Source organism: Rhipicephalus sanguineus, chromosome 6 (genome assembly GCF_013339695.2).
Source record: "Rhipicephalus sanguineus isolate Rsan-2018 chromosome 6, BIME_Rsan_1.4, whole genome shotgun sequence".
NCBI classification, from domain to species: Eukaryota; Metazoa; Arthropoda; class Arachnida; order Ixodida; family Ixodidae; genus Rhipicephalus; species Rhipicephalus sanguineus.
In genome coordinates this window covers 19,456,129-19,469,461 of record NC_051181.1, presented here as the reverse complement: position 1 = coordinate 19,469,461, position 13,333 = coordinate 19,456,129, and the positions used below count along the sequence as shown (strand labels likewise).

The following is a 13,333-nucleotide window of genomic DNA, read 5'->3' as shown; positions in this document are numbered from 1 at the left end:
GGATATAACGAATGGATGCCGCGTCATGCTCAGGTTCGTTATAAGCGGACTCTACTGTATTTCTACGCTAGTAGAACGAGCCCGGAGCAGCCGCCGGCCCTACCCCATAGAGACAGAAATGAACTCGCCCCGATCTCTGTCGCCTACAGAGTCCACCTCCAAGCCCTCTGCAAGGCTTCAAGCCCGGGCAGGAGGTGGCCCCAACCTGACAAGGCAGAAATGCACTTGCCCGCTTCTCTCCGCTCACAGCTATACCGCTGTTCTGCATTCACCTCCTCTTGCCCTCCTTTCTTCTATCGAGGGCTGGTTAACTGTCCGCAAAGTGCACTTGGGGATTGCGTGCTATATTCAGGGTGTCTACTGACCGGGAAAACCGGGAATTCTCAGGGATTTTGGGTAGTCTGGAAATTCTCAGGGAAAACTCAGGGAAATTGTGCTCCCATCAGGGAAAATCCACAGTAACTTTATTGAAAGGCAACGAAAGTCGCGGTAGCGCTGGCTCGATATTTTGTGAACACATTTTTCAAATCAAACGGCCGCTGCGGCTGCGGGGAAGTGGCGCGCACACCTCGATGCTGTCATCGCCTTCGGAGCGGTGAAGTGGGAGAGAATCCGGCTAATGCGTGTCATGCGGGAACCATGAACCACGACACATCATATCGCACAATGTTGCCAGGGTGTTCTGTGACTACGCAGTGTAGTTCTGTATTCTTTCTCGCGCGTGCTGTGCGTTAGCGCCCGATATGGTGTTTTTGTTATCGCCGCGTGTCAAGTAACAAGCATGATTAGTTGTAGAAGTGGTAGCAGTAGATGTAACGAGCTTGCGTTATCTTGCAAGCGATCGCGATCATTCAGGAAGCGGATGTCTTCGACAAGGCTGGTATCGGGCAAGCCATCCCAATCGGTGAGAAAAAAGACTACGCTTGTTGGCTGTTATCGGAGAGCTCATTCGCTCTGATCCCGAGCTTCAAAGATGCTATTTAGGACTCCGTGAAGAATATAATAAATTTCCAGGCGAGAGCTAGCGTAACTAACGAATCCATTCACAGCAAGTGAAAGCTTTTTTCTTTCTTTTTTTCCCGATGAGGGCACTGCTGAAACAAGTTTTAGGCAGTCGACCGATATTTTTGGGGGCTGCAGCTCGCAGTTACCAGCCACACCACGTGGATGTTTGCTACAAAGCCGAATTACAAAACTTTTCAGAGCCAAGGCATAGCGGCGGCCGAAATTCGCGACACTAGCACGGGTCGCACTTGCTCGATTCGGCGCGCGATGTCGGAAAACAGTAACGTTTCCACCATAATTGGATGTGCCGTAATTCAGGCTGTTGCCGTGCTTTCATGCGATCTTAGCCCGCAGCTATATTGCCTTTTTTTGCGATAGCAATTATATAGACACTCCGACGCGAATTTTTCGCCTTCGCCATGATCTTCCTTATCAAGTCCAAATCGGGATTACATCACCCCGCGCGTCGTATTCTCCATGCGCGAGCGAAAGCGCGCGAGCGCTGCTGACGAACGGGGCTTGAGCAGAGATGAAACGAGCCGATCGTCTCGTTCGCGCGATGGGCACATGGAGATAGGAGCCGGCGGATTGGGGAGGTGGGGGGGGACTGCGTGAGTTTGACAGGAAGTGCGTACTTTGTACCAGCGGGCGTGGTCGCGTGCGCTGCGGTATCTTTAGTGGGGATCAGCAGACGGCTCATACCTTTGTAGGTGTTGTGCTCTAATTGCAAAACTTCCGTTGAAGCCATAGCAGTGGCGGATCCAAGGGGGGGGGGGGGGCAGCCCCCGCCCCCTCCCTTCAGTGCTTGTCGTCCACCTCCTTTGTCAGGCTGCCTGTTGAGTTTGCCCCCTTTTTCAGGTTGCTTTGCCTGCCACAGCCCAAAAGGGGTAAAGAGAATCTTGTCCCTGCTCTCTACCTCTCTCATCGCTCTACCTTTTCCTGCTTGCTGAACATATCGTAAGTGGCGCGAAGCTAGGAACATGAAAAAGGGCCGGAGGAAAGAGACAGAACAGCGCCAAACTACCAACTGTTTATTGCCAGCGCAGGCTGAAAAACAGGTAAACTTCCGCACATGCGCAGTGGAGTGGAAAAGTTACCCCAAACATGACATCACGTGAGCAGTTCAATAAAGAAGGACAACTCAGACTGAAAGAGAACAATGGATGTGTCACTGACACAAGCGGACCCTTTACTTCTAATATGATACGCCTCAAGTAATTCCCTTGCTGTTTGATCTCTGCTTTTGCTGATAATCCTAGCTTGCGCAAAACGTGGCACACACGAGCATGACCTGACATGCGCGGGAAGGTGCGCACCATCACTCTTACCAATGCTGTTGGCATGCTCCCTGAGGCGGTCGTCGATACACCGACCCGTTTGACCGATGTAGGTCTTGCCACAGCTCAGGGGAATTTCATATACAACCCCTTCGGCACAACGCCTGAAAGGTTTTACGTGCCTCTTTTGGCACCCTTGCTCCTTAGCACGAGAGATTCGTCGGCACAAGTGCGCCAGTTTATTCGGAGCGGAAAACACAACAGGGATTGCGAACCTAGCGGCCACCTTCTTGAGGTTGTGGCTCAACTTGTGCAAGTACGGCACCACCTGTGGTTTGACGCGCTCCTGTTCTCTCGAGTGCTCTTCCTGAGTGCTGAAGTTCAGCTTCCGTAGCAGAGATTCGGCAACGGCATGCAAGACCGCCCGAGGAAAGCCAGCCTTTTCCAGTCTGCCAATCTGATTACACAGGCTGGTCTGCATCATGTGCGGACACGATCTGCGCAGTGCGGATTGAAGGCAATGCTGAGCAGTACTACGTTTTACAGTCTTAGAATGCGTGGAATCAAATGGCAAAAGCTCTTTTTTACTGTGAGGCATGTAAGCACAGCAAACATGATCGCTTTTCACGGCCAGGTTAATGTCTAAAAGCTGCAAAGCATTGTCGTTTGGAAGCTCATGAGTGAAGGTTAATCCTTTGGAATTTGTGTTAAAGGCATTTAAAATGAAGTCCACCATTTCATGGTACATTTCATTTACAACGAAGGCTTCTTAGGCACCGCCATAATCCCCTCTGGGCTGTTGTAAATATGCGTGACCCACCAAAATGCACTGCTAAGTGGGGGCTTCAGCCTAACGTGTGTGTTAGAGAGTGACATCACCGAGCGATATGGTCTCTACCCATCTTGACATAAAACAAAGTTCTGCTTCACTCAGGGAATTTTACCAAAAACACTCAGGGAAAACCTGGAAAACTCAGGGAATTTATAAAAGTTAACTCGGTAGACACCCTGTATATTGCATTATTATTACTGTTTGGTGTGTCTCCTGTCTCCTTTGTGATGTCATAATAGCAAGCAATCGCAAGAGGAGTGCGATGTGGACGTTGTTCACAAAAGATTTGAAAACAAAGACTGCAAAGTGTGATAAATGTAGTAAGCAGTACTCGAAGCTAATGACGGAAACTCAAGATATCACCTGCTGCACGCCCACTTTATTAACATACGAAAGAGCCATCCTCCAAAGAAAGGTGATCATGACGAAAACTACAATGTTGAACACCCCGTTCCTGAAGACACGAATCCGTCTCTTCAGGTACGTTATCAGTATCTCGCTATGTAGCCAGTAGCCATCCACCTTTGTGTAACTTATCTTGAAAATCAAGTCGATTCTCGATTACGTAAGGCATTCTTATGTTTCAAAAGGATGGATTCTTGATAATTCACATTCGTTCAAAAAGCTGGGTCCTCTTCACAGGGACCTCTTCCTTGGTCGATGTGTTATCAGCACTATGGCTTCATTGAATGAAAGCAGCAAGGCGCGGTGGTCAACACTCAAAAGTAAAGTTTGTTTTGTGTAAATTTTCAGACGTGCGAGTGCATCATGCGTCTTGTTGCTTATTTTGTTCGTGCTCATTTTTGGCATAGCGCTGTTTCATCATGTTGCCGCACAAACTCAGCTCTCCTTGCCTTTGATAAACCAGTGGTTTTCATTGCCTGAAGTGTCTATTGCCACTTTTTTGGTATTTTATTTAACGCTCAGCTTTTACTTGTTTTTTTGTGTAATTGCACTATACAGTGGTCCAAGAAGTGCCACATTGTAATGTGCTTTGTTTATTTCTCGACTGGTTCCTATTGCCATCATGTTTTACTCCTTAGCAAATAAAAGATTATTTTTTATCACTGAAAGAAAGAGAGAAAATATATTTGGAAGGCAGGGAGGGTGGCCTGAGCTAGTACACCTCGGCCCGCTACACTGGGTTGGGGGGAACGCAACGGGGGAAGAGTGATGAAGTGTGATGATGGGGACAGGAATAAGTGATCCGTATATATTTAGTAAAACATGATTACTACCGTAAAGGGGAGAAGAACGCTAATCATCTTTCGTTATGCTATATACCAGCTAGCCCAACTGTCCGCCTTATAGTGTATCCATGATGGTGAAGCGCTAAAAGAAACGAAGACTTACGAAGAACACAGGACGCAGCGTGTATCGTCACACAGCCCCAACGATGAAGGGACGTGTACAACAGGATGCGGAGCAAGCCTCAACAATCCTTTATTTCATTGGGCTGACCTGCCCCTGAAAGAAACCAGTGAACCGCAGTACGGAGGGCGAAGAACTACCCCAGCGCCCACAGCTGCACTCACTTTAACTGCGAGGAGCATTTCCCGATAAAACCTGGCACGAAGATAAGTTGACGGATCACGCATTCATGATGGAGTGCAGATACACACTAGTCACGCGCGTCTCAAGCAAAGCGATAAGGATGGCAAGTGATCGCGGCATTACTCCCCTTTTAAATAAGCATCGACCAGATGCTTAAGAAGAGCAAACATTGAAAACCGAGAATAGTGTCCTACATAAGAACACATGAGAACCAAAGGAAGATCAAAATTCACACTTGACATTGAAAACAGTAACGTCTATTACCGTGTGTAATAGGGTTTCAGGCGCACGACATGCACAAGTTCTGGGCAAGCGCGATGCCGTTGTGGTGTCGTCGTGCCACCACGGACAACTTCATAGTCCAGTTCACTAACACGACATACAACCTTGTAAGGTCTAAAATAGCAGCACAAAAACATTTCGCTGAGTCCTCGGCGTCGAATAGGCGTCCAAATCCACACATGGTCACCGGGTTTGTATTTCTTATGGTGGCGGCGTAAGTTGTAGTGTCGAGCGTCGATGCACTGCTGTTTCTTAAAGAGGTCATGAACCACTCGTTGCGCTTGGCGTGAAAAACACCCTGGAATGAGTTGGACCCTTCCCAGGAATATATAGTCGAAAGAATTTTTCGGAAACCTAAAGTAGGACCGGAGATATAGGGATCGCTACATTTACCTGACACATTCCCTCTCAACTCGCTTCATTCCAGAGGAGAGGGCAGCGCCGTTCAAGGTGCCCTGCCCAGTGCATTACGTCACCTCGCTTCAATGTTGTGTGGTTTCCTTTCCGCGTAGCATGAGGTTACTTCTCTAAATTGCAGGTAAATATTCATGGTTCTCAGTGAAGCTCACATTGCGAAATTAAAATAGTTTGTCGCAGTGTGGTTTTTGTTAAGTTGAGGTTTGTTATATTGACGTTTGACTCTGTGTGATTAAGTGTCTTAACTAGTTTAGGCTATTGGCCTAACATTTGCATACTTTTTTTTGTCACCAGTAAAGAAAATAATATTTGTAGCAACATGTAGCGCGAATGAGTTGATTTAAATTGAAACTGTAGCACGAGGTTACTTTGCTAAATTGCAGGTAAATATTCATGGTTCTCAGTGAAGCTCACATTGCGAAATTAAAATAGTTCGCTGCAATGTGGTTTTTGTTAAAATGAGGTTTGTTATATTGACGTTTGATTCTGTGTGATTAAGTGCCTTAACTAGTTTAGGCAATTGGCCCATCATTTGCATACTTTTTTTTGTCACCAGTAAAGAAAATATTTGTAGCAACATGTAGTGTGAATGAGTTGACTTAAATTGAAACTGTAGCATGAGGTTACTTCGCTAAATTGCAGGAAAATACATACATGGTTCTCGGTGAAGCTCACATTGTGAAATTAAAATAGTTCATTGCAATGTGGTTCTTGTTCAATTGAGGTTTGTTATATCGACGTTTGACTCTGTGTGATTAAGTGCCTTAACTAGTTTAGGCTGTGAACACAGCGCAAAGTAAGACACGAGACAGAGAGCAACGAAGACGAGCGCTGACTTCCAACTAAAATTTTATTGTGAAGAACCAGCAATTTATGAAAAACGACACTTGATAAAAACTGCATATGATCACAATTTAAAATGGAATACCAACTAGCCCGTACCCAAACCTTGCTTTAGTTTAGGCTATTGGCCTAACGTTTTCATACTTTTTTTTGTCACCACTAAAGAAAATATTATTTGTAGCAATATGTAGTGCGAATGAGTTGACATTTGTTTTGACCGGGCGGCAATGCAGCATCCTTCACCTGCCTTTTGTGCACACTTGCTTCCATCTGGCACCTCTTGCTTGCTCCCTCATTGCTCAAGTGCCTTTTTCCCCTGTGCCTGTCTTCACTGGTCAGGGGACATCATTCGACTTTCTTCTCTTCAGCTGTCAACTGGCATGTTTCTCGCCTCTGCTCAACCAAGCGTACAACACATTCGCAAGAAATATATGTAACAAGCGTTGAAAGATGGGCGAGTTGGTAAGCTTTCATCTCCTAGCAAATATGCAGGGTTTACTTATATACGCGATATAAGACTGTGACAGGTTCGTTTAATAAAGCCAGTTGAATCAGCTGTGCAATACTATTCTTGAATAAGAGACGGAGGTGAGCGTTTGATTTTCAGACAAATGAAAATATATTTGCACACACACAAAAAAAAAATAAACGAAAGGGAAACACTAGAATGAACAAAAGGTAATCTAGCTAACAAGCGTCAGCCTGAACACAAATACATAGAGTTCTCCTTAAACAAGGGAATCTTATCATGAGCCTAAAAGTTGTGCAAGTCCACGTGCTACTGTCATCAGGAAAGTCCTGATGTGGAAACAGAGTAGTACGGCTCACTACCGGGTTGGACACACAAGCAGTCGGGTGAGGAGGACGCGGTGGTGGAAGTCTCCAAGCTCGGGCCCTCAGCCCGACGGCTCACTTCCGCTCCCGGTGGATGCCGTCATCGGCGGTGCTGTCTCCTGCCCGAGCACCACACCACGCCATGCCGGGGCCTCAGCAAAAACCACGCCGGTAGAATGGTCGCCAGGTCCTCGTGCAGGCCTGCGCCGGCTAGGTGGACGCCTTCAGAGCCCGGGTACAAGCGCCCGACAAGCTCGCAGTCCGCACCCTAGCCACGTTCCTAGAACAGCCAGCACAGCTCTTCTTCTTTTTCGTCCCAGTGGCTCTCGGCGATTTCTTTATTTTCCGTGTGTGTTTTTTTTTGTTCCATGCTCCGATGCTCGGCGTGCTCACACAAGTAGTACGCTGTACGTCGTCTTCGTCGTTTTTGCTGCTCCAACCATCGGAAGCACCACACTCGCGCACTTCACTCATAACAAAGACCTCCCGCAATCACTTGCGGGAGGCCTTATATTGATGAAAGCGGGAAGTGCGTTAACGTGAGATTAAGACAACACGAGCGTTCGCTATCCAAGAGCCCGGGTTTCCATTTGCCAGCACACTGCAGGCAGTGCTGTTGCAAGCCTGTTTTTCAAGATGCGAATGCCATCTCTAGAGATATCAGATACATAGGGCAAAAAATAATAGAGGCTTTCCATATTAGAAGAAAGGGAGAAGGGTGCGTCCATGAACCCTCCATAAGTCTGTCGGATAAGGAGTATGCATATCTCAGTTCTACATGCTACTGTTGACTTACGTGGCCTTTCACGTATACCTGTTAAAATTTTGTGTGTGGGATTTTTGGTGTGGGTTTGCGGTACGCTGATAAACTTTGCATACCTGCCAAGTCTCCCGGATTACCTGGGAGACTCCCGGATTTTGAACGTTTCTCCCGGTTGTACAGGTCATAGGAAAATCTCCCGGAAATCCAGTTTTGCCCCGCGCGTCCAGTGCATTGCGCGCCCCGTGCGTCACGGTGACGCGAGGTGGGACGTTTCGCGTACAGATGCGCTACATGCAATTTAAAAAGTGATCCTAGATGTGTTATATGTCATATCAGCCGTTAATATTTCGTAGATGATGCGTTTGCTTATACACAAATCTATCCCACAAGTTATCTCGCCTTCAAAATTTTGTGTCACTACTGCTTTAAGTGGAAAGCCCAGCACTTAAAAGGGTAGCCGTTACCGATGTCTGTCGAGATAGCGCGTTCGCCAGCGGTTGCGACCGTCCCCATCTCAACGGCGCTCCTTATGGTCCCTTGCCCGACGAAATAACTGGTAAGCAAGCGACAACAGGCCTCGCACGCGGAACGATGTTATCGCATGTGCCCTTCGCGCGACGGTGACGGCCGGGTCGTTTCATCTCTGCTTCAACCGCGTTCATCCCTAGCGCTAGCGCGCATTTACTCGCACATGAAACAGACGATGCGTAAGCGATGTTATCGGTTTGGACTCTGTACAGATCAGCGGCAACCGCAAAATCCCGCTGACAGTGTCCATATAATTCATATCGCAGTACCCCCCCCCCCCCCCCCCCGCCCCGTTGAGTAGATCTCCCGGATTCCGTTTCTCCAAACTTGGCAGGTATGACTTTGACTGTGACACGTCTTTTGCTGTACACTTTTGCTGGATACGTCTTTTGCTGGACTATGTTTACAAAAAATCAGTTGTGAGCCTGTTCTCATCTGTCCCTTTCGTTCCTTCTTTGTGTCCCGTCTGCTGCGCAGTTTACTAGAAGATGAGAAATTCACAAGAAAGGGTCCCTCTCTTGCAAATGCGTCAAGTGATACATACTACCTGTTGTTCCAAGTACGTCTGACACACTAGGCCACGGACGAGTTCTACAAAAAGAATATGTGTTCTCACATAGCATTGAAGTACCAGTGGGCTGGAAACCATTCAATGTCATCTTATCTTCCACATAAGACCAGTTGTTGGTACTTTGAACACCGTTATTGGTAACGTGCCTGTCATTTGATCTAAGTTTGCTGGACATGTATAATTCCGTGAATATGTATAATTTCTCTCACTGTGCAGGGCATGTGGTCGGGTGCGGTGTGCATGAACTTCTGCAACCAGCTGCTGTCCTTCATTAAGAAGCACGCCACACAAGACGACCCAGAGTCAGTTCTTCATTGATTCTCCTGAGACCAATGTCTTTTATTTGTCATAGAGGCATCAGGTGTGTGTATGCAGTGCTTGAGGATTTTATTAAAACTGCAACGCCAAGTTACTTCAATCAATCATAAAAAAAAACATAGTACGAGCATGTTTTTCAATGCAGCTTAGGTTTGGAAATGAAAAAAGTTTGTTACATTGTGGATTTCATTAAATTAAGGCACCTTATATCAAGCTTTGACTGTATAACAAAAGAAAAAATAAATTTTATGGGCCAATATATTTATCACATCACTACAGCAATTAAGACACCATATTATGGTAATGTGATTGTAATTCAAGATATTCTGTTCATACTTTTATGTGGCACAGCACTCAATATCACTTTGGTTCCGTAGCAAGCAGGTAATAGCGGGTCTAAATGTATGCTAAAAAAGAAAAAAAAAGTTCATGTGAGCAACATGGAATGCTCATATACATAGGCACATGGAGCATATTAATAATATCAAGAAGCACTAGTTATATATATGCACATTCTTTGTGACATTCCAGCTATAAATATTTTATTACAAAAGCCTATTTAGTCGGTTACTATGGAAAAAATGCGTCCTTATGGCAGACTGAAAGCTTTATAGCTCATATCATAATTGAATCTACTGGCATCATTTCTTGTCACATCAACGTATGATGGAAGCAAAGTTTGACATTGTTATGCCTCTGATATGTCTTCAGTGAAAGGCACTTTTGAGTAGATTTATCAAGTTGCATGCTGAGCCAGGTTGCCTGCAGTGTGGGGTACTCCATCAAAACTGTTTGTAGCAGGCCCTCTATGTAGCTTCATGGCAAAAAGATTGAAAGTTTGGCAAGTTGGTATGGAGAATCTACTAAGTCTGTTAGCGTGAAGGGACGCAGGCAAATACAAGGAAATGGCAGGACGAGCACTTAATGTGAATGGTATCTTTTTGAAAGAAGATTGCATCGATGTGATTGCAGTAGCACTAAGGGCCTGTACATGCGCTATCCGAACACCTGCCCTGCTCGAACGGCCAAGAGCAGCCACCTCATGACATCGCGAAGAGCGGCTCTCAACTTTTGCAGCCGCCCGGCCGGCTTGCCAGGCTCGCCTCTCATTGGCTGCTCGAAGGCGGTTTTCATAGCAAACATGGCGCCAAAGTATGGCCGTTCTAGCCACAGGCCTTGGAAAGTCTAAAGTTCCAGCGACCGCTGCAGAGGGCGAAAAAATCAACCACGGGCGAGTTCCAGCTTCAAACACCGGGAGTGGATCTACTAACCTCTGCATTAGGATCATTCGCGCTATAGCACTTCCATGTAGGGGCGGCCTCATCGGGGCCAAATTTGAAATCAAAATATTGTTCAAATAACCGAAGACTACTTCTTTGTATAATGCTAAACTTCAAAAAAACAAATTGCTGTTTATACCAAGTGGCCTTACCTTGCCAGGTACCATGTCATCAATCTTTTGTAATAGTTTTTGTTCCAGCTGACTCGTACTTGTCAGCAGCCTATCGACACATTATCTTCATTTCAAAATATACGGCAGCAGAGGTGGCATTTGGATGGGTCTCACGCGCTTTTGTTTCACTGTAAATGTTTCGAGCCACTGCCGGCCAACACACTCGCTTTCGTTCTGTTTGTTTTGATTCGTTAAAATTCTTTCGCGAAGCGCATTCAGCTGACTTGGGGGAACGAAGTAGATTGAAGCTTTCACCGGATGACACGTTTCAAGCCCGAGAATATACGGACCGGTGAGTAAAAACCATTTGCTTCGATTTTTTTACCAATGACATTGTGTGGGTGTCACACGGAGGCGGTGGACTAAGTTTTTCAGCGTTTCATACTCTGTCGATGAGAAAACTTGTGTTCCTTGCAGTGTGGCTTCACATGGGAGCGAGTTGCTGAGTGTATCGTTTGGTAACACAAACCAGGTCGCTGCAATCAAAAAAGGCAACTACATGACTAACGTCCCGCATGTGTCTTCGTAACTAGCCCATATACCAGTGCAAACAACATACGAGTTATAGTTTGCCGCCGTCGCATTTGAGAAGCAAGGTTTAGAGGCCTCATTTCTCGTGTTGTCAGTTTAGGTTATTTTTACTACACATTTAGTGCAACAAAAGCTTCACAAAATTATGAGTATACTTTCACTTTAATGTGATGAAGAAACCGTCACTATAATCAGAAATATTCTTGTTTTTTTTTTTTCTGTCATAGCCTGCTGGCCTGACAAGGAAACAGCTGTGTGCAATGGGCGAGGCACCTGTTACATGACACACCTTGTAAAGAAGCTAGCCCGAGTGATACGACATGCATTATAAGGTACGTTTACATATATCTATAATAAACCGCTGTTTTTGTTCACTATGTTTATATGTTTACTTTTGCAAAATTTCATATTTATTGATTATGCTTATCAATATCTGGTGATGTCATTACTTGTTTTTCCAGGACTGCCATGCAGTGACAGGATGACTACCCCCGAATATCCACTCTGCAAGTGCAGTGAAACATGTGAACATCTGCTACAACAGGTCATCTTGCACCTCACGCTTGCAATGCTGTATTTGTGAATGGTTAAACAGGCATCTCATGGAGGGGTGCTTACAATCGTCCACAAGCATTACCCGTCTACTGTGTCATGCAATCTATACTGCAATAGCGTTGAAATTGAACACTAAGCTCCATGCATTAGTTACATGACGTGGCACTGCTCAGCTCAACGACGCAGGTTTTATAGCCAGCCACGGCGGCCACATTTCATTGGGAGCAAAATGCAAGGACCCTCGTGTGCTCAGATTTGCATCTGGAGTTCAGGGAAAGACGGAAGCTTGAAGAGACGAAAAATTTGTGAATGAGAGGTGTCGCTGGAGCAAATGTTTCGACAAGCAGTCTTGTCTTCTTCAAGGCTACAATTGCCAGACAGTCAGAATCAATCTAAAGTTACCCACTACTGTATGACTCATAATCATATCATTGTTTGCTTGTGAATCATTAGAAAATATAAATTTAAAGGTAAACATATTCGACAGAAATCTATCTGGTTGGGTAAGATTATAAGAATAAGAAGACTCTCCAGCCACGTTTAGTCATTAGCTTTTTTAATTAAAAAAAACTAAGAGACTGAACGGGTCTCGACACGTAGGGTCAGTTTCTTAATTATGAATTACATTACTAAACGAACATCACGGCAGTGAGGGGAATTAAGTCTTTCCAACATTTAGTTGTGCCTTGTGAGACATTTTACAAACTACGCTCAAAACTTTTTTCTTAATTAACTGTGTTTAGTTCATAGAAGTTTACAAAAAGATATGCCAAAACTTTAGAAGGCTGTGCTCAATTACATTAGCCTTCACGTATATGTTCAATGGGCTCCTTCAAATTATTTACAGCTAATAAACAGATTGTAAATGTGATGAGTACTTCTTGCAGCACAGCTTCACCAAGCACGTTTACGTTGTTGTGATGAGTGAAATTGTGTTAATTGAATATGGTAGTTTTTTTGTTTTTTTTTCATATAGGAAACATCCCAAATTTGTTTGAGCACACCTACTTCTACTGTTTGATTAAAATAACATGCATATCTGCCAAGTCTCCCGGATTTTGAACGTTTCTCCCGGTTGTACGGGTCATAGGAAAATCTCCCGGAAATCCAGTTTTGCCCCGCGTGTCTAGTGCATTGCACGCCCCGTGCGTCATGGTGACGCGAGGTGGGACGTTTCGCGTAGAGATGCGCTACACGCAATTTAAAAATTGATCCTAAATGTGTTATAGGTTATATAAGCCGTTAATATTTCGTAGATGATGCGTTTGTGTACACACAAATCTATCCCACAAGTTATCTCGCCTTCAAAATTTTGTGTCGATTACTACTGCTTTAAGTGGAGAGCCCAGCACTTTTATGTGCTGGGCTCTCCACTTAAAGTAGCCGTTACCGATGTCTGTCGAGATAGCGTGTTCGCCAGTGCTTGCGACCGTGCCCGTCTCAATGGCACCCCGATGAAATAACTGGTAAGCAAGCGACGACAGGCCTCGCACGTGGAGCGATGTTATCGCATGTGCCCTTCGCGCGACGGTGACGGCCGGGTCGTTTCATCTCTGCTTCAACCGCGTTC

The 13,333-nt window shown here is 45.4% G+C and overlaps 1 protein-coding gene across 3 annotated transcripts in view; it reads left to right on the top strand.

The window, feature by feature from the left end:
- Window positions 1-13,333, top strand: part of LOC119395646 (decapping and exoribonuclease protein) — a 149,794-nt gene that overhangs the window by 78,533 nt on the left and 57,928 nt on the right. For 2 of the 3 annotated variants that reach the window (XR_007416478.1, XM_037662627.2), the window contains exon 5: window positions 9,123-9,208. The exons of the other annotated variant lie outside the window; for it this stretch is intronic. Coding sequence is in view for 1 of the 2 variants with exons in the window: in XM_037662627.2 (XP_037518555.1) it covers window positions 9,123-9,208 (86 nt within the window). In the remaining variant the exon portion in view is untranslated. The remainder of the gene's footprint in view (window positions 1-9,122; window positions 9,209-13,333) is intronic. 3 annotated transcript variants of the gene reach the window in all.